The sequence below is a fragment of the Microtus oregoni genome, unplaced genomic scaffold (assembly GCF_018167655.1).
Source record: "Microtus oregoni isolate MIOR12 unplaced genomic scaffold, Mior012 000000F_ref0000247, whole genome shotgun sequence".
NCBI classification, from domain to species: domain Eukaryota; kingdom Metazoa; phylum Chordata; class Mammalia; order Rodentia; family Cricetidae; genus Microtus; species Microtus oregoni.
The window spans coordinates 7,665,222-7,686,045 of NW_024543059.1; the positions used below are offsets into that span (position 1 = coordinate 7,665,222).

General features: G+C 40.0%; 1 protein-coding gene across 12 annotated transcripts in view; it reads left to right on the plus strand.

Annotated features, from left to right (window-relative positions):
* The window catches only part of Dlg2 (discs large MAGUK scaffold protein 2), a 1,645,338-nt gene that overhangs the window by 788,463 nt on the left and 836,051 nt on the right, over positions 1–20,824 (plus strand). For 8 of the 12 annotated variants that reach the window (XM_041643707.1, XM_041642302.1, XM_041642110.1 and 5 more), the window contains one exon: positions 8,732–8,893. In XM_041643707.1, coding sequence (XP_041499641.1) covers positions 8,732–8,893 — 162 coding nt within the window. The remainder of the gene's footprint in view (positions 1–8,731; positions 8,894–20,824) is intronic. The other 4 variants (XM_041642182.1, XM_041642892.1, XM_041642722.1 and 1 more) reach the window with 1 other exon arrangement.

Consider the following 20,824-nt stretch of genomic DNA (forward strand, 5'->3'; position numbering starts at 1 on the left):
CCATCGAGTTCCCAAAATTAACTCAGCTGAAATTGAATGAAGGTGTCCTAGGACCAGAGAGAGACCTTTTCCTTTTCCCCCAAACACACTAGACCTTCTTCTCTTCAACACCAAACCTTGTTCATGCTTAAATGTTCTTCTCTGTTAATTTTTTTAATCCCTTTGAGTAATAAGTGTAGTTCAAAATACAGAGTTAACAACCACAGAGAAATAGCCACTCTCAGCATGATAATATTTGCCGGTCCCAACTTTTGTCCTTTCTCTCATTGCTTCAGTGTGTGTCAGCCTGCTTATCTGAGTTGGCTATGCCCCTGTGTGCGACCAGATAAGTCTGAAGGAGCACCCAGGTAAGTCTGGAGGAGCACTGCTTGAGATGCATTCATCTCTGTATTATACTTCTCTGCTCTCTCTGACATAGTGCTAGCAAAACAGGGGATACTTTCAGTTCTCTTTTTCTGTGTTACCATTCTTTTCTTGTTTTAAAATTATATGCTCCAGGGAGCACCAGGTAACGCTCCCAGTGTCTTATGTAATGTTACATTGAGATAGGCTGTGTCACAGATTAAGGGAAACAGATTTAAAAACTGAGTGATAGTTTCTATCACTTTAAAAATCGTTACTATCATGTAAAACATTATAATGTCCTAGTTAGAAAGAAAGAATGAATGGAAGGAAGGAAGAGAGGAAGGGAGAGAGGGAGAGAAGGAGGAAGGAAGGGAGGGAGAGAGAGAGAAAGGAAGAGACAGAGGGAGGGAGAGAAGTAGGGAGGGAGAGTTTCCAAACTGATTGCATACAAGGGCCCAGGCTCTCTCCTAAGTCTTCCCAGGTCTTTCTGTCTCTTGGCCTCCCTGTGGTGTGGGCATGCTTTTCCTCTCACAGTGAGGATGCTGAGTCTCAGAGTATTTAGTGAGTTTCCCAGATGATAGGTGATGGATTTGGAGTAATCTAAACCATCTCTTCAGAACATGACTCTCTGCCACTAGTGAGGTTTTAGGAAATGATCTTCGTTCAGTGTTCTCAGAGAGACATATTTGGATAATTCAAAAATTATTCATATTTTCTTCATCTTGCTGATAGAAATAGCTATATGAAAAGTTCACTCTCGGGAACTACTCTTTTTTCCCTTTTAATAACAAAGCAGCAAAGTGCAAAGCGGGAGTTGAGATTTGTCAAGAAACTTAGTATGCACCCGGAACACAATGTCGTTCTTGATCTTTAGACTTCTGTGAAATGAATGTTGTTCTCTCTGTGTGTAGCTGCAGTTGGATGCTGCTCAGAGACACTCATGAACTTCACAAAGGCCTCCAGGGTATCAAGCATCAGAATGGAAGTTTGAACTTGTGTTTCCATAGCAAGGACAGACTTTTCTCCCAACTCTATTGGGTTGCAGCTTGCAGTCCGAAGGTGGCTGTCACGAAACACATCTTTACAGTGTATTTCATGTTTTGAAGACTTCCTGAACCTCTTTCTTTCTCACTTGGAAATCAGAATGACAGCATCTTCTTTGTCTAGTTCTTCTGAGAATGGCTCAAGGAGTGAACTTTAAAAAATACCTTTTTATTTAAAAAAATTATCCTGACTGTATGCTACTTATGTAAATTTCACAATACCACACCCGTTACATTTGCACAACTCAGTCTGGGATTCCATACTGACATACTCAAAGAACTCACTCAGGTCCTCGTGACTCCCTGAATGAATATGGCCTCCTTTCTATGTGGGCTTAACTCACGAAAAAGCTGCACTCTTGACTGGGCTTCTAGAATCTTCTGTGGGCAGATGGAGGGCAGCCCAGATCAACAGTAGGGTCTCTCTTGATTATTTAAATCATTGGTGCTTTAAAAAGAATCTTGAGAGCGGTTAAATATTCATGGAGGCATTCTTCCTGGCAGCTTCTCCACTGTAGGTAATTACAGAGGGTTTAAAATATCCGACGTTGCTTGGAAGCACACAAAGCTCTGTCAGCTGCAAGCAGACAGCTGATTTGTAATTTAATTAACATCCTGGCTTGTCCTGCTCTTTGTAGCAAAAAAGCAGAAAAGTATTTCCTTTTAGTTGGAAAACTGGTCTGGAAAATATTCAAACGAAGCACCTGGAAGAGCGGTTCATCTCTCAAGCCGGTGCTCTTGCTTGTATCCTGTCCCAAATCTGATCAAATTTCTTCTTTCAGGCACTAACCAGGCTTAGCTGTACAGCTGGCTGTGGGAGATTTTCTGAGAAGTTGTTATCACTAGGGCAGGAGTGTGTGTGGCCAGCAAGCGCTGACGTTGACCTACTTTCTTTGGGTCTTTGAATAATAGATTTTGAAGACAGATTGGGCCAGACAATTCATTCAACATTTATTGAGGACCTCCTGCATATCAGGTACTAGAGGTCTGTGACCAGCTGAGAAATAGCATCCCCATTCTCACAGAAGAGTCAGTTGAAGGGGCAGATGAACATTAAGAAAATAATCATTGGAATGAATGTCATATTTAAGAAGTGGCAGGGCTGCTGTGTCCCCAGAAAGCTTTTTGTTTTGTTTGTTTAGGTTTTCGAGACAGGATTTTTCTGTAGCTTTAGGGCCTGTCCTAGAACTAGCTCTTTTAGACCAGGCTGACCCAGAAAGCTTTTAAAGCAAGGAGTAGAGCCGGCTGGTAGTGGCACACACCTTTAGTACCAGCACTCTGGAGGCAGAGAGAGGCGAATCTCTGTGAGTCTGAGGCCAACCTGGTCTACAAGAACTAGTTCCAGGATAAGCTCCAAAGCTACACAGATACCCTGTCTCAAAAAAACAAAAATGATTAGATAGATAGATAGATAGATAGATAGATAGATAGATAGATAGATAGATAAAAAAGCAAGGAGCAGTGTGGTAAGGGATAAAGACTCAGGAAAGAAACTGTGGAAATGATAGAATGTCTGTCCTGCCCCTGCTCTTTTTATCTTTCTTCCATTCCATCACACCTGAGAAGAGGAGAGAGAACCCTGGTCCAGTAAAAATGGTGTTTAAGTAGTTTATTTTATATCAATGGAGTGAATATATAAGAATTGACCAGCCAGCCACCTGTTCACTACGCTGAACATTCGTCGTCTCTTTCTTCTGTTCCTGTTACCTTTGCCTCCTTCTACACCAACCGTTTCTTTCTTCCTCCAGCGCCTCCTCGTCCACTCATTTCTTCCAGAAATGAGGCATAAGTTAGAGAGTCTGCAGCAGATGCAAGGATGGATGCAGGTCACAGATTGACAGAGGAATCTAGACAGGAACTAGGAAAGGGCCAGATCTATGTGCACAGGCCTCAAATAAGGAAAGCATTAAAAGAGTTATCAAACTATACAAATATTATGTTACATAACACAAGAAGGAGGCTAGTCGTTCTGCTCAACTGTGGCAATTTTATTTGGAGGAAACAAAAGCCCTTCCTTTTCTGTGATTCTGTTCCGAGCCAGCTTCCTTCTCTCACTTGGCTTTTCTCTGCATTCTGAGCTGTATTCATTTATTTCCTAGGAATCATCACTTCCTTTGTAGACTTGTTATTTGTCCTATGTTCTTACTGACTCTCGACTTCTCCTGAAATAGGATTTTCCTGTTTGTGACATAACTTCTTCTTCAAAGACGTTTTCTCTCTTCCAAGGCCCTTCGTCAACTGACTCTGGAGTGTTCTGGGTGAATATTGTAGGAGATAAAAGTAAAGGCTTGGTTCCAACCCTCGGAGAGCTTAGCAGACAGGAGGAGATGTGTTTGGGCACAAAGAATGCTATTTGTCAGTATAAGTAACAGAAGCCACACTGACCAGTTCCTGCGTATCAGTCTGGTATGAAGAGTTAGCATTGTGCTTGATCGTGACCCTGCTTCATGGCATAGCTTTTTTTAAAATATTTATTTATTTATTTATTATGTATACAATATTCTCTCTGTGTGTTTGCCTGCAGGCCAGAAGAGGGCATCAGATCTCATTTCGGATGGTTGTGAGCCATCATGTGGTTTCTGGGAATTGAACTCAGGACCTTGGAAGAGCAGGCAATGCTCTTAACCACTGAGCCATCTCTCCAGTCCCCTTGGCATAGCTTTGATAGTGAACATCTTTCACATTCTTTGCAAAGGTTTTCAGATGGTATCTTCTAGTTGAAAGATACCTCAGTGTCACCAGGAACTCAGAAGCACACAGGCATATTCTGACTTTCCTCGGCTCTTGATTTATATCCCTTCCCACCTCACTTCTCTTCCTCCCCTCTGCCTCTAGTTCTATCTCCGTGTTTTCTCCTCTCTCTTTCTCTTCTGTCAATCTTGTGCCAACCACTGCCGCAAGCGGGACACAGGGAGTAGAGTACATTTTGTTCAACAAAAGATAAACAGGTTTTTATTTATGAGAACTTGGCACACTTCCAACTTCTGGAGCTGTGATGTACTTTGCCAGCACTGCAACACCTTCCAAATTGCCAGAGAACCTCCTGTGCTGGATCAAGCATGTTTATGCTCCTCTGAATTCTGGGCACTTTGGGACGGTTCTGACTCACACACTAATATCAGAAGAGTGAACTAAACAGCCTCTGGTGAGACTTGTTCATTTTAGTTCATTCATGTAAGAGTCTGTGGTAGGAAAAAAGATGAAGATATTTTCAGGCATTTTCTTTCTGCCTGGTGGGATTTTGCTTAGATGGACCATAGCCTTGATCAGATAATTTAAAGTTAATTCCATTAACCTCATAGATATGGGTCTCTCACTTCATGTCATGTAGACACTGACGTGTCAGAGATAAATCTGTTTCCACCAGGCAATCACAAATTGTAAAGGCATGGGCACACAGTTACAATATAGCTATTATTCACTGATTAGAATCAGTGTAGAATGTTATGGGAACATCCAAGAGGATACAAAGGGTTGGGGGATCTTTTGATATTCCTAACAGTAACAGAGGACGTCCAATGAGATAATGCCCAATCTGATTCAATCTGTTTATTGAGATATAAAAAGTTTCTTTGTTGGAATCCAGGGTTGAAGGGAAGCTTAAGCTTGAAAACAGGGAAGAGTCCTGAAGGCATAGACAAAATGCTCCAAACGAAATTAGAACAGAAGAGATGGGACTGCAGTACTCCAGGCAGGAGCACTATCTTTGCTTCTGCTCTCGTGAAAGATGAAAGAAGTAATGTTTGTTCACATAGAATAAGTCTTCTCTCGTAGATCACATGGAGGCAAGGAGCTGAGAAGAGTAGGGCATAAATTTCAAAGCAGAGGTCTTTTCTCATTGCCCCCTTTCTTTGCTACTACTAACAAGCACCCCCAAAGGAACCTGAAATGGCATTAGCAACTAGCCAAAGATTCATAGAATGAAAGATGACTCAGCATTTTCTACAACATTAAGGCTGGCTCTACCAGGGAATGACACCAACATAATTGTTTAATGTCCTTTGGTAGGTGGGTACCATGGGACCATGATTTTCACAATAGGTAGAGTTTCTCTTTCCTATAGGAGTTAGCTTTTCAGGTCACTCCTAGATCCATCTAAGAGAGGACTCTTTCATTACCTAAGTGATGCCTTCCTAAAAAGTGTACACCTAAGCTCTGATAAGATATCATTGTGGATTTGGATAGGGGGACAATGCCATATTCCCTAAGAAACCGAGATCGCATTGTTTGATCTTCCATTTATTGTGATAATTTCCTGCTACATATATGGTTTCTTTTCTTATTCAAGTCAAGATCACTATGCCATTCAGACTGGCCTTGAAAGTGGGATTGTTATACGACTCTACAGTTTATACAGAATATTCTTTTGCTTTGTAAAACATTTGAGATTGATGTGGGATTGCCCTCTATGTGCTGTAGTTATGAATAATGAATAAATGAATTGCTTTACGCCTATAGCAGAGCTATAGGGGAACATAGTTAGATAGAGAAACTAAGTTAAATCCTGGGAGAAAGAAGAAAGAGTCAGAGAGAAGCCATGTAGCCCACCAGAGACAGACGCTGGGAACTTTTACCTGGTAAGCCACAGCCATGTGGCGATACACAGATTAATGGAGATGCGTTAAATTAATATGTAAGAGTTAGCTAATAAGAAGCTAAAGCTAATGGGCCAAGCAGTGAATTAATTAATATAGTTTCTGTGTGATTATTGCCAACAAGCAGCCCCCTCTCCTATATGAGATCCCATTTTAAACTGTAAAGCTTCAGGCAAAGTTGATTCTGACCCATTTTTGCTTCCATAGAATTTCATTATACGTATGGTCCTCATCACGATGCACATTGGTTTCATTGTATGCAAGTATAACTCAATTAAAATATTGCATCATTCTTCACTCCAAATCTGCATTTTTTTTCCAATTTCTAGTCTCAGCAAATCCAGATGTGAATAATGAGGAGAGCACATTGTATTTAAGAATCTGACGTCTTTTGTTATATGTTGAGCAAACAATATCATTGTGATTTTCCTTAAACCTGGTTTTCAATGGCTTTATAATGAAAGAGGTTGCATCTAACAGCCCCAAACAGTTCTGTATCTCATCTAGCTAAAACCTACCCTCCTCCCCATTTCCTCAAAATGCATGTATTTATTCGCTTAGCAAATCTTGTTGAACATTACACGATAGGTACTTGTCTAAGGAGCGTGAGATGTGAAGTGAAACTCTGCCAACTTTATTTCAAACCTCAAAATTAATACAAATTAGTAGAAAATTGGCAATGCATATATAGCATAAAGGATTATAATATGGCAAGCACAAGGAATTATGAGAACAGATTGAGGATTAAGCGATTGACGTCTGTTATATAATAAGGCGAATCTAAGAACACGTTAGGCAGTCTTCAACAATACAAATTGACTTTTGAGACAGAATCTTGCTATGTAGCCCACTGTCCAGAAGCCTGGACTTGCCTTAAACTCACAATTCTCTTGCCTCAGTTTCCCCAGTACTGGAATTAAAGATATACAGCCACCATGCCTGGCCACACCATATACTCTTAAATATGATCAGGAGATCTCTCTCTCTTTCTTTCTCCCTCTGTCTCTCTGTCTCTCTCTGTGTCTCTCTGTCTCTCTCTCTCTCTCTACTATATATATATGAAACCAGAATTGGTTTCATCTCCATATGTGGATAGACAGTAGAGTAAAGATAGGAGAAAGAAGGTTCAGGTTTAAATTATCTGGACAGGGTACCATATTCAACCCCTCTCTTGATGATGAGCTTTAAAAGTAAGCTTCACCTCCACAAATGTTAGTTTTCTCATAGGCAAAATGGAATATCACAGAGCCAAGCAGAATTCAAGAGTCCTTTGTTTGCTGCAGCTATGGTACTGTCAACAGTTCATTAGTTTGTTTTGTGTGTGTGTGTGTGTGTGTGTGTGTGTGTGTGTGTGCACTTTGTTTTGTTTTGCTTTTGCTTTGAGATTGGCATGCTTTGGTCATTGCGTAGACTCCCCCGAAATGCATGTGCTGATGGTCAGCATCTAAAACTGGATGGCAACATAAATTATTAACCCCAAAGTGGCTCTTGTTATGGCCAAAGTATGGGTCTCTCTGAAAACTGATTTCAAGGCAGCCTATTGTTCATCTCAAAATTACGCAAGAGTATCTTCAGAAGAAGACAAACTTTTAGTGGCCTGATGTGCTAAAAACAGAGGGGCAATAGGAGCAGATCTGATACAGAGTGTAAGAGACTTGAGAAGGCACTCATGACAGAGTCTGGATCCCTGACCCCAGTGCTCTCGTGTAATGCATGGGACACACAGAACAATCAAGACCTGTGAACAATAGACTAGCTAGGTTGGGAGTTGGACATAGAATGGTGTCCCTTTCTTTGCCTACATGGCTAAAGACTTTGAAACAGTGTGCCTCACCAAGGAAACAGCTCTAAAGTAGAAGGTCAGGAAGCTATCAAGATCTAGAATCCCAGGTCCTGGAACTCTAACCACGGCTGAAGGTGGAGAACATCCAACAAGAATGATTGCGTTCCCTCAGACCAGTTCTTGTCCTGACCTTTTTTTCTCCTGGCCATCTTTCTAAGAGTGGTATGGAAATACCTAGCACCGGCCTTTGCCAGATAAGTCCCTTGGGGATGCAAAGGATTGGTGAGCGCAGAGAGAAAGAAAACAAAAGAGAAGGAAGTCTTCCCTCAGCCTCCAGTAGTCATCTGAGCAAAGTCTTGCTTGGGTTTTTGAAGTTCTTTAAAAACTAGCTTAGTTTCTAGAAATGGTAATATTTTGTCCTGGAATGCAGCAAACCCAAAGCCGTGTTCTTCATAGGGGTTGAACTGAAGAAAGAGCAATTACTTTTCCTTTCAAGCTTATAGAAATATTGTGGGTGGCACTTTTTCCCCTCATTGTCTAAGGGAATTTAAACTTCTGACAGATTCAGCAGCAAAATTAAGTGTCTGAGTAAGACATAAGAGTTCTAATTTCTTCCTCTCTACTTCCATCCATGTTTCCATCCATGACTGAATTGTATTAGCCACTCTGTAGCTAGTCTTGTTATTTAAAGAAATAGCTCCTCTCTGTCTAAATAAATTTTCTCAGTTTTATTTGTTACCAATTTTTCTTTGTCTCAGAAATAGAGTATATTGTCATGACAAAATAGTAAGCATTGTTTAATACCGATGCAGTTTTATTTAGACTTGACCAGGTATATGGTGACCCCTGGAAGTTTGCAGTTTAACGTTTGGCAAAGCCAACTGTACAGTATGTCCTGCTAAGTCCAAACTATTGGAATCCCTCTCAACACTGATGCATCTCTTCCCTCTTTTCTTTACTCCTAGAAGTATCGCTACCAAGATGAGGACGGGCCACACGATCATTCCTTACCTCGGCTAACTCATGAAGTAAGAGGGCCAGAACTGGTGCACGTATCGGAGAAGAACCTCTCGCAAATAGAAAATGTCCACGGATACGTCCTACAGTCTCATATCTCTCCCCTGAAGGTCAGTCATGTTGCTCTTTATACTTCATAGCTGGTGGTTTTCGTAGGTCCTGATGGTTAAAGGCAATTGTGTGGGCCTGATTCAGTGAGACTTTTAAAAACAGAATTGTGGCCACTGATTGTAAGGATGTTTTCCGTGGTTTGGAACGCGACCTGGTAATTCTGGGAAATATTTTTATTACCATTGTTTGGATGTCTGGAAAATCCTTTTAGTTGCTGAGAAAGGTCTAAGCAAAGATTCAAGAGTGAAAACCTGACAGGGAAAACAAACCAACCCTGTGAGTAGTAAGTAAGGAAAAACACATCGGCATGCCACAGTTTGCTCAAACCTCTCCTTCCGTCAGCACGTCTGGACCAACATGAAACAAGGGAAGTAAATTGGTCCCAATCTCTCCCAATGACGCCTCTGTGCCTAAACGGAAATTGAAAACGTTTGAGAGTTGGCTCATCAACACCTTGATTTTATTCTAGGGAAAATGGTTTCCAAGGTGTCCCTTTGTTTGATATCGCACTTTCCCAGGCACTTTCTACCTTTAAACATTTTAATTATAAGCAATATTTGATTAGTGATATTTTGAGAAGAGGCAATTCAGTGAGAATAAGAATTTTCTGTGCTCCTTGGTTGCTGTTTTATCAGCCTGAAGCTACTCGATTTTTGTACTTTTTGATTAAAATGTGTAAGCATTCAATAATTTTTTAAAAGAAACCATGCTGACTAACCCTTCAGTTACTAGCAAGATTTGTTTTATTATCAGATCACTGTTTTTTTAAAGCACTTCTTTGTATCAGTACCAAAATTCAAAAAATAAAAACAAAACAAAAACAGCTATGAAAGTTGCACTAGAGAATGAGAAGAGGACTTAATGAGTAAAATTACTTGCTTGCAAGTGTGAGGACCTGAGTTCAAATCTCCAGAACCCACATAAAAGATAAACACATAGACAAAGTAATCCTGGCTCTGACTCTACCCTTTAGAAATGGGAGGTTGAGACTAGACAATCCCTAGAAGTTTGGGGTTCCAGCTAGTTTGCAGGAAGGAAAGGATTGACACCCCAGGTTGTTCTCTGATTGCCAAATATACTATTGAACACACACACCCACGTTCACACACACACACACACACACACACACACACAATTTTTTTAATTTTAATTGTTAAATGTTTTTGAAAGTAAATATAATTGCAGAAGTTTTCCTCTTTCTTTTCTTCCTCAAACCTCTCCCGCATACCCTGCTTGCTCACTACTAAATTTGTGGCCTCTTTTTCTTTAAGGGTGCTCAGTTTATATAATATTATCTGTATGTATATACTTTCAGAAAGCATCAAGAAATAGCTAAACCCTGTCTCAAGCAAACTACCAACCAACCAACCAAACAAACAAACAAACAAAAAAAATGAGACTATACACTAATCAAACTAAAGCTAGTCTGGTTATGGTAGAATAGAATAAAGTAAGCACTAATTACTGTGGGTTCTTAAATTAGGTCATTGTCTTCAGCATGTACATGATGGATAAGAAAAGGTCCAATAGGCTGGGGAGTGGTGGTGCATGCCTTTAATCCCAGCATTCAGGAGGCAGAGGCAGGCAGATCTCTGTGAGTTTGAGGCCAGCCTGGTCTACAAGAGCTAGTTCCAGGACAGGCTCCAAAGCTACAGAGAAACCCTGCTTCGAAAAAAGAAAGAAAGAAAGAAAGAAAGAATAAAAAAGGTCCAATAAGTTTGTGTGATTTGGATGATTGTGTCCTCTGTCACACCATTCAACACTTCATTTGGGAAATATCTGTTGGGAAATCTTAAAAGTTTGCTTTTCTACAGGTTAGTTTATTGTGTGTGTGTGTGTGTGTTGTGTGTATGTTATATGTGTGTGTTTCTTTATATTTTTCTATTGGCCCTTTATTCTTTCCATTACAGATATATTAGAATAGCTATCTATAATTTCAATGACTTATTTTTAATTTTGAGTTGTTATTACTATATGGGTATTCAATGCGAGGGGTGCACATGTGTGCCGCAGTGTGCATGTGTGTGTGGAAGTCAGGGTAGTCAGCTCTTTCCTTTCACCTTCAGCTGGACTCTAAGGATCAAACTCAGGTCCCTAGCATAGGCAACACCTTTACCCACCGAGCTGTGTTAGCAGCCCAAGTTCAGTGGCTTTGTATTGGGTTTCCTGTTCCTTGTAACTTCTCGCATACTCCATATTCATCAAGTTTTACTAGTTTTATGATTGTAGCATAATGGTGATTTTTACTGAAGTTTCCTCATATCAGATTTTAAAGTGGCCATGTATGAATAATAAGCTTTTCATATGAAATACCAAGGAGAGAAACAGCTTTTCTTCCCTGGTTAAAGCTACAAGTTCAGGGTGAGTAGCCACCAAGATACTTGGAAAAGAAAAGTTTGCTCAGGACTCTTATTGTGAGGCCATGAGGTAGCTCTTGTGAGGCTAAGGTTTGCTTGCTTTGAGCGTCTTAGAGAAATATGCTAAGCAGGATTTGTTTTTTTAGATGATCTTGGCAGAATAGATTGTAGCACTTTCCTCTGGCAGCAGTGATAGCAATAAATATATACCCTTTTTGAGACAATCGTCCCTGTTTATGGAGTCTACTATTTTGTGTCATAATATGCCTACCATGGCTGACTCGGGCCACTGACCTAAGCTAATGAAGATACGTCGAAAGAGAGGCACAGGAAGGAAGGGTTCACCTCCCAGCAGGGGTAGCTTCAGCATAACCAGGCATGTCAAGTCCAAGATCATGCATTTCCACAGGAGTGGGACTAATTTTCTTATCAAGGTGGTAAGAAGTTGTTCTACTATCACAAGTCTAGTGTTTGGGTAACTGGTGTGCTGTTTTCACGCAAAGGAAACCTACTGAAATCAGAAAAATGTTAAGCATGTACAAATTCTCAATTATACACATTGTGTTGTCAAACTTGGTGCTTCTTTTACATCTGTCTAGTGTTCCTGTGTCGAACACTAGACAGAGACAAGAGGAAGGAGTCACAGCACACAAAGCCCCCAGAATTCTCCTGAGCAAACCAGGCAGCTCTCTGGTATTAACTGGGAATTTGCACATGGCATGTCAAAAGCAGAGGATAAGATTGCTGCGTAACAGTTTAAATATCACACTGAGCGTCCTCTGACTCATGGGTTGACGCATCTTAACCTTACAGGTTTGGTATCATTTCTTTCCTTCTATTGCCTAATGCCTCAGTCCCAAGATTCTTGCCTTTGCTGCCCACCAGCTGCCAGTGTGATAAACTAGCTTGCTTAGCTGGTTTTCATTAAAGCACCTGGGCCGGTGTGAAGTACGGAGTTGGAAAGAAGCATGCAATTTAGCAACGAGATGAAGGGAATTTGTTTTCCTTGCCAGAAGATGGGGATGCTTTTTCTTCAGATGCCATCTAGAATGCTCCATAAAAGAAACCAGCCCATAACCACAATAAAATAAAAAATAAATTGGCCTATAATAAGGCATGAGAAATTTTCTCTCCCCTTTATGTCTGTTTGGTAAGTGTAAACTAAGGGTCAGCCCCATGCATCAGGTTATGGTCAGGCAAAGAACATGGATTTAAATGTGCATATTACTGCCCTGGGAAGTTGAGTTCTAATTACTTTGTTAGTCATTCTTAGTCTGCAAACTCAGATCCCTTCATCTTAAACGCTGTGGACCTTTGGGTGCCAGGGTGCTTTGTACAGAGGATTTATTAGTGAGCAAGTGATGGGGAGAGGGTTTAATTTCCATTCACTTCTCCATTGCCTAATGTTTTCTGATACAGAATTCCATTGTCCCGCATTCCACACGTTCTCCTTCCTCCTATATCAACATATCTGAAATCTGGCCATGTGCTAAAACCTGTGCTATCTTGTGATGGAAATTGATGACATTTCCTAGGGCACATTAAAATTCCCGAGAGTCATCTTAGAATCAGCAGTCAGTGACTAGAAAACTTGAAAGTTATCTTTTACAAATTGGTAGCAATTGTATCGCCCTTCTAGCTTTTATGGAGACTAGAATGAAGGGTACTGGGAAATTTTCCTACAATGTGGAGTTAGTGAGTTTGGAGGGAGAGCTATTCAAAGCGTTGGAGAATCTGTGGACAGTAGATAACTGGGCATTCTAGGGTAGTTGTTGTAGTACGGAGCGGCGGGCTGTGTCCCGCCACCCGGCTCGCTTTACCGGAAATAATTACACGGAAACTATTCTTTTAAACACTGCTTGGCCCTTTAGCTCTAGCCCTTACTGGCTAATTCTGATATTCCGATCAACCCATCTCTAATAATCTGTGAGCACCGGTCTTACCGGGAAGATTCTAGCCTACGTCCGTCCTGGGTCGGAGCTTCATCGCGTATGTCTGCCCGGGAGTGGAGCATGGCGTCTCTCTGAGGCGTCTGCTCCCGAGAGGAGAGCTGTCGAGTCTGAGCTAACTTCCTCTTCCTCCCAGCATTCTGTTCTGTTTTCTCCACCCACCTGTGTTCTAACCTATGAGGGCCAGCCAAGCAGTTTCTTTGTTTTTTTAACCAATGACCTTCCTCCATCAGGTAGTTTCAATCTGAAAGAAGGTAGCATACACAAGCATCAAACATTGCTTACTTCTCTATCTTCTTCCTAGCATGGCCAAGGCTTTCTCATGGAGAGGCACAAACTGAGGATACTGGGAGACCTCTTCCTCACTCTTAGTTTGGAGCCCACTGCATTGGTCATCATAGCCTACAGCACACAGAGTGAATGTCTCTGGCACAGTTATAGTCTGGAAATGGGCATAATTTTGTTATCCCATTTTTTGGACAATATAGAGTTCTATCATTATTGTTTTAGTAAGGCATGGAAGTTGCATTACACTGTACACATGTTTAGTTTCTGGATGTTAGTTTCTGTATTACATCTTTAGTTTATGTTGTCTGTTGATTGTAGCATTGCTGCTTTCCTTCCCTTCTTTCTCACCATTGGCATCGGCGAGGAAACTAGACGAGGTCTTCACATGTGCATTTGGTAGAATCTCATTAGCAGCATATGAAAAAATAAAAAGATATATGTTTCAAAGCAGCTACATGGCGAAACCTGTTAAGTAAGCATAAAATTTCTCAGAGCATTTTAATATAATATGCAATGCAACCTCTGAGATGGGGATATGGCTAGAGAAAAATATTTCCTAAATGCATTTGTTCATGGAACTTTTTCTTCTGAATTAAATTATGTCTTGGCTAGGCAGATATGACCCAGGAAAAACCGTAATAGACACATAAACTGTCTAACACAAACAATGGGGGAACGTGATTTAAAGCTTCCCTCTGGCCCCGGGATTAAAGCAGCTATATTCAAATGCATGTATTCTACTTTCTAACTATCTGAGCAAACTTAAGTTTTAACTTTGATAAGGTTTAGTTTCTTTATATGTAAAAAAGATATTGTGTTCATTCATATAATTCTTTGACATTTAAGAAAAATAAATCAATACAAACATTTTTACAATAATAAAGAAAAATAGAAAGATTCACTATTGTTTTCAAGACCTTATTATTTGTTAAATGTATGAATTCATAGTACAGTAATATTATAAGCTAGAAATTAGGGGCAAATTCCTAGATTTTTATCTCTGTGTTGTAGTATCTGAGTATTCCCATCTTTGTCTACATCAGCACCTCATATCATGGTTAATCCAGGTTTTGTTATTTTCATTCAGAATTTAGTGTGGTTATATAAACCTCTATGGGGTTCAGAGCCAAACAAATATTCAGTCTGTGTAACTTTGGGTAAAATGCCCAACATTTCCAAGATGCTAATATCCTAGGCATTAAGAAAAAAATGTATGTATTGAGTCATTCCTCACACCATCTTTGGCTTCCTCAGGTATACTGTCTTCTATGTTATGCTGTGAGATACAAACACTCGTCTTCTGATTTCTTACAAGATTTAGTTGTTTCCCCATCCCCCGCCAAAAAAAAAAAAAGAGGAAAAGAATGAAGAGTCTAATGGAGAAATAGAAATACACACATCTTCCCTGTACCATAAACTTTATGAGTTGGGTTACTCAGAAAAGGGACAAATACTGAGGATTGAGAAACAGGCGCCATTCACAGCACCCAGGACTGTGGGAAAAAAGAACTAAGGATGTCAGAAAGCAGTAAGTCACATCACCATGTTTGCCTGGTAGTGATATTTCCAATTTTTAATGGAGATTAAGTAATTCTAATAAAAGGGAGCCATGTACTCTTTACGTAAGAATATAACCTTCCGCCCAAGATTGTGTTGGTCGAGCGGTAGCTGCCTCATAAACAGCATAGTACGTGATAAATACTTTGTTCATAGGAAAGAAAAATGATCAGAAAACACCCAAAAGCTGCACTTGACCCCAGAAGTCACGAGGTCTTGACCTGCTGCTAAAAGCAGTGTTCATTTGTCCTTTCTAGATGTGGTATTTTTAGAAATACCAATGATTAGAAAAGAAATAAGCTGCTTCTTGCCGTTTTACAGTATTAGCAAGTCTGGATAATATAAAACCTGTTCACTTCCGTTTCTTGCCACTAGATGGCAGAAGCAGCTGAGCTGTTGCTGCAGGCATCTGGTCTGATGGGAAGAAGCTGAGATTTGTGAGGCTAAATTGAAAAGAATGTAGTTAATAAAGACACCAGAAGGGTTTGGCAGAGGTTCGCATACTTGTGATAATGCATTTTGTTCTGTGCCTAAGCCTGGTAAGAGGAGGTGGCTGAGTGGTACGTGACCTAGAAAAATGCGTACTCCCAGAACACAAAGCTCCTGGTTGGAATTCTAGACAAATAGAACCTATCTTGCCATGATTTTCCCTTAATTGGAAAGGGCCACAGCGGTTTATCCTGAATATATTAATTCTTTAGTCCAGATGTTGAAATAAAAGAAAAAAATTAGGAGAATAAGACCTGTTGTCGCCTTTCACCATTCAAGAATTCTCTCCAGGGCAGTGTTTCTCCACCTTCCTAATGCTGTGACCCTTTAATGCAGTTTCTCATGTTGTACTGACTCCAACCATAAAATTATTTTCGCTATTACTTCGTAACTGTAATTTTGCTACTGTTGTGAATCATAATGTAAGTATCTGTGTTTTCCAATGATCTTAGGTGGCCCCATAAAAGGGTTGTTTGGTCCCAAAGGGTTCACAACCCATAGGATGAGAACCACTGATCTAGGGTCTAAAGAGAGTTAAATGGCTCTGTGGTTAATGCGCTTGCCTCACAAACAGGAGAACCTGAGTTTAATCAAAGTCAATCTACCTAATTGGTAAGATCTAGGATAGTGAGAAACCCTGCTTTAGAAGAGTTTTATGTTAGTCCTGAGGCTACCTGGCTTGCATATACTGGTGCAATATGCATTTGAAAGAGAAAAAAATTATTAATAGAATGAAGCCTACATTGTATTTATTATGACTTTTGAAAGATGGACTAGAAGATAGTACTCAAGCCTCCTGCATTTTTCATCTATGAAATAGTAGCAATAGCAAATTTTAAGAAATTAGATTAATATATATGTACATATATACATGACACAATAATTTTTTAAAAAACAAAAGATTCTTATACTAATCTTGGATGACTATTAATACTGGCCATGTATGGAAATGTCCCTGAAGAGTTAACTCATTTGTCCATATAACTTCTCACAAGACTAAACTCTCATTACTGCCAAGGCCTCTGTTACAACTAAGGAAAAAAAATAAATGTACTAAAGTCCACAGAAGCTTCCCATGAATGAGAAACCTCTTCTGTTATTGGTGGTGATGCTGGTGTTATTGACGCTCTTAAGTTACCCACAATTCTTCGACCGTCTTCCCCATTAAATAATGAAGTAGTTGTGCCCTTTGAGTAAGAATGCTGTCAACTGTTTCTCCCTTGCAAAGAACTCTTTAAATTATTCCAAACTAGCATGGTAGTTACGTAAATAAATATCAAAACTGACTCCTAGCTAATCACAAAAGCAAGAGCATGTATAATTTGGATAGTAAAAGAGATTTAGAATCAACAGTTCCTGAGTTTCAGGCATGCCTTTGTTACCTGCTAGTGTGACCTATTATCACGATAGTAATGTGTTCCTCTCTAGTACACAATAGGGCAGGATTACCTGTGGTAAAGAGCACTATAGTTCATAAACAAGAAGTAATATTTAGAGTCACCCTTCACTCTTAGCAAGTACCCAGTAAATTAAATTCTTTTTCCATGAAAGAAACAGAAAATGCACATATGTGTGGAAAAATTGAAATATAATGTTATAAATTCTGAGCTGTGTAAATAGGTATTGATTATTGTCATCATATCCCAATCTTTGTGGTCTTTGAGATAATGACTTTATAGTATGACCTCATTTCAGGTAAGCAACAATGTCTATTCAAATAGCCATCTTTCCTATGCAAGTTGTTTTTATTTTAGGCCAAATAAAGTATAGCCACTGAATTGTGGGCATAATCTGGGTTTTTAACAGTCCAAATAAGAATTTACTAAAGCATGAAGAAACATACTTTTTTGAAGCTCTAGGAGATATAAGGACATCTGTGTTATTATTCCTCCCTTACGGGTGAGGAAATGGAATACAGTGTTCAGGAAGCTGTTCTGTGCTCACAGTTACTACTTGAGAGATGTTGGGCATGAATCCAGCTCGTGTGACAACAGAGTTCTCATTGTTAGATTGTTATGTTACCAGCAAATGAATGTCTCCAGACAGAAGGAACAGTGAAAATAATTAAAGTCAGGCCTCTCCTAGGCCTTCTGACCCTTCAGCACTTGTCAGATAAATCTACTGGGTAAGCAGACAGTAGAATAGTGAACATAATACATCATAAAGATGCTCGTGTCAGTGTGTAGATATATGCCGGATCATTTTGCCAAGGCATTTCTTTCTGTGAGGAGGAATGAGGGCATTGGGAGGCCCTTGCGCTGGCCCAACTTCCCCATTCTTAAGTGGCAACAGTGGTGACCAGAAGGAAAATATGTCCAGAGAAGGAAGTTCAAGGGTTCCTCAAAATCATATTCGCCAAGACTATCAGAGCCTGGATGTGGTCCCGTTCTAGGGGATGTCTCCTTAATGATTAAATTATGTAGAGCAGTGGTTTTCAAACTTCAATATGAATTTGAATCATGCCAGTGTCCCTTCTTACTGATTCTATACCGAGGCTCTATATTCTCAGACATCTCTCTGTGACTTCCACATAGACTTTGGAGAACTTTGAGCCCTAAAATCCATTTACTGAGTGATTGCCAGGGACGTGAGAAGCACTTAGTATGCACAATGAGAAACGATACAGTAAGTAAAAGCTCAGATCATATTCTCTGAAGAATTTAAATTCCATTAGGGACAACAATAGGATGGTGTAAATTATTTGGTTATCAGAAGCTATATAAGCTGAATAAATGCAAATAGCATTTCAGATGGCTGCATTTGGTTTCCTTTGCAGGAATAGTCACAGAAAAACACATAATGTTATTTAAGAGAGAATGGATGGGAGTGGGGGTGTATATAATCAAGATACATTATGTGAAATTCTTAAAGAATGAAAATAGTTTCTTAAAAGAAAAAATATTATATAGCAGATAACACACACATATACACGCATACATACATGCAATACAGACATTAGGGAAAAGGGAAATGGCTTGTTCTGTCTCTCAAGGAAGGTGCCTGTATTTAGTGAGCTGATTTGATTTCCCAAGCTAGCTGACTCTTGCCGAAAGAGTTTTGAAGAAACAGGATTTGTTACTTGTGAATTGACTAATCCTTGAGTGTGTTAGGGCTTCTTGCCAGTTTTGGATCGTAGGTAAAGTCGAGACCACTTATGAAAGTCAGTTTGAAATTAGAACTGAACCCCAAAGAGGTTTTCTATTTCCAACTCTTCATGGTATGTATGAAAGAGCTTATTTAATATAATAACTAGTTTTGGTGACGGTCTAAGTTTCCACTGACTCTTAAGACACTTCTATGAGTAGTTTTTAATGATTGGTAAGCAACGCAAAGCTTTTACAATAACTTTTCTAAAATGAATATTAACTTCTGGCTGAAGAACACTGAAAGCTGAAGTGCTGCCACCATCCAATCAACGCAGTAGCGCCATCTACCAGCCCCTGGGGAATGTCTTCAGAGACCCCTCTAAACGCCTCAGGCAGCGGTTATCTCTTTACTGTGCTCTCCAATAGATATGTACTTAGGGTAAAGTTCAGCTTACAAATTCGGCACAATTAGAAATCAAAAACAACTAATAAAAATCGAGCAAACATCACGTATTTGCTATAAAATACATTCTCAAGGCCACAGCAGCTTATCGTAATACAACCGTCAGCATCATTACTTTTGTGGCTTGGGGCCATTATTAAGTGGAATAATGGTTATTGGAACGAAGTACTACAATTCTACGGCAGGCAGTCTGATAAATGTGTGCTGCGGACTGACTAAATGGGCACATACCCATCGTGCAATGCTGATGTGGCTAATTCTCTTATATGCTTCCTTCTCCATGCAGGGAATTGCGGTGGGAGGAGATATTATGGGGAAGGATTGATGTCGTAAGTGTGTCAGGTGGAGAGTAATAAGGCCAGTGTCTACATGTATTCCCTGAGTGTAATAATAAGCACACTTAGAACAGCCATTTAAGTGAAGGAGACTGTTGCTCGCCAGCTTAAATCTTACGCTTAAAGTCCCCCTCACATATTTACCAAACCCAGTGGCTGCTTTTGGCCCACTTCCTATTTCTGTATCCTCCATTTTCCTTTCATTTTCCCTTGCTCAGAATGACCCGTGAGAAGGCAGCGGCGACACGGAGAGAGAGCTGGCTGAGGGAGGGGTGAGTGTGTGAGAGGCAGAGAGTTGCTGTGATCAGAATGTAGACGCACTAAAGGAAAGGTCATACCACCAGCAAAGGGAGACTGTGTGGTTCTGCGTGACTACAGAGTGCAGCCCTAGGATCTGAGAAGTTCCCTTGGGGAGAGAGTTCTCCAGGAGAGGGAGAAATAAACTTAGCATGGGTTAAAGCCAGCGCAAATGTGAGGACAAAGGCTGGCGTGAAGTTGTCCTTGGAGGATAGCCAGCTCAGGTGGACAAGATAAGTCAGGTCCTAAAATTGTATGAATCAAGAAAGTATTCTATGCATTTAATATAAACTTGGAAACCTCAAGTGCCAATGAGAAGACCAGCAGAATCGCATAATTTTGTAAAAGAAAAATTTAATACTTTCACCAGAGATGGATTGGTTTGCTTCATTAAGGAGTGAACTTCCTGTAATGATTCCTCTTTGTATTCAGAGAGGAAGCAGAACATTCTGTGCCTCCTCTGGGGATTAGGGGTGTAGCTTTGTTGTTAATTTGGTAGCACATAAGGACCTCTGGTTTGATCTTGTGTGGTGAAAGCAAGCGGATCAAAAGTCCAAGATCATCCTCAGCTACATAATGAGATCAGGTTCATCCTGGGATATATGGGAGCCTGGCTCAAAGGGAGAGGTTGGGTTGTGGGGAGAAGGATGGAAAGAACAAGACAAAGGAAGAAATGAAAGAAGAAAAGGAGGGTGGAAGGGAGGGAGGAAGGCTCCAAAAACCAGGAAGCCTGCAACCTCAGTGGACTATCATAGAGATGGTACAGGTGACAGGATCTGGAACTATACTTTGAATGTTTACAAGTTATTAGACCCTTGAGAAAATAAAAATTTTGTTTTTTTTCAAATAAAATTAGCAATCCATACCAAAAAAAAACCACACATAATTTCAGAAATAAATGGATTATATGAAGCCTTTTATGGGCTCTAAGAACCATAGAGTTGAGGTGAAGAATATCTGGATGGATAAAAGTTCCCTTTCATCCCCGAGAATTTATGATTCTCATTTCTCTGGCTCAGACTTTTCGCCTGGTTAAGAAATTCTTTGCCCTTCTCTAAGAGAAGCACTTTGTAAGTGTCAGAAAAATAAGAAACTACATTCCCATTTCT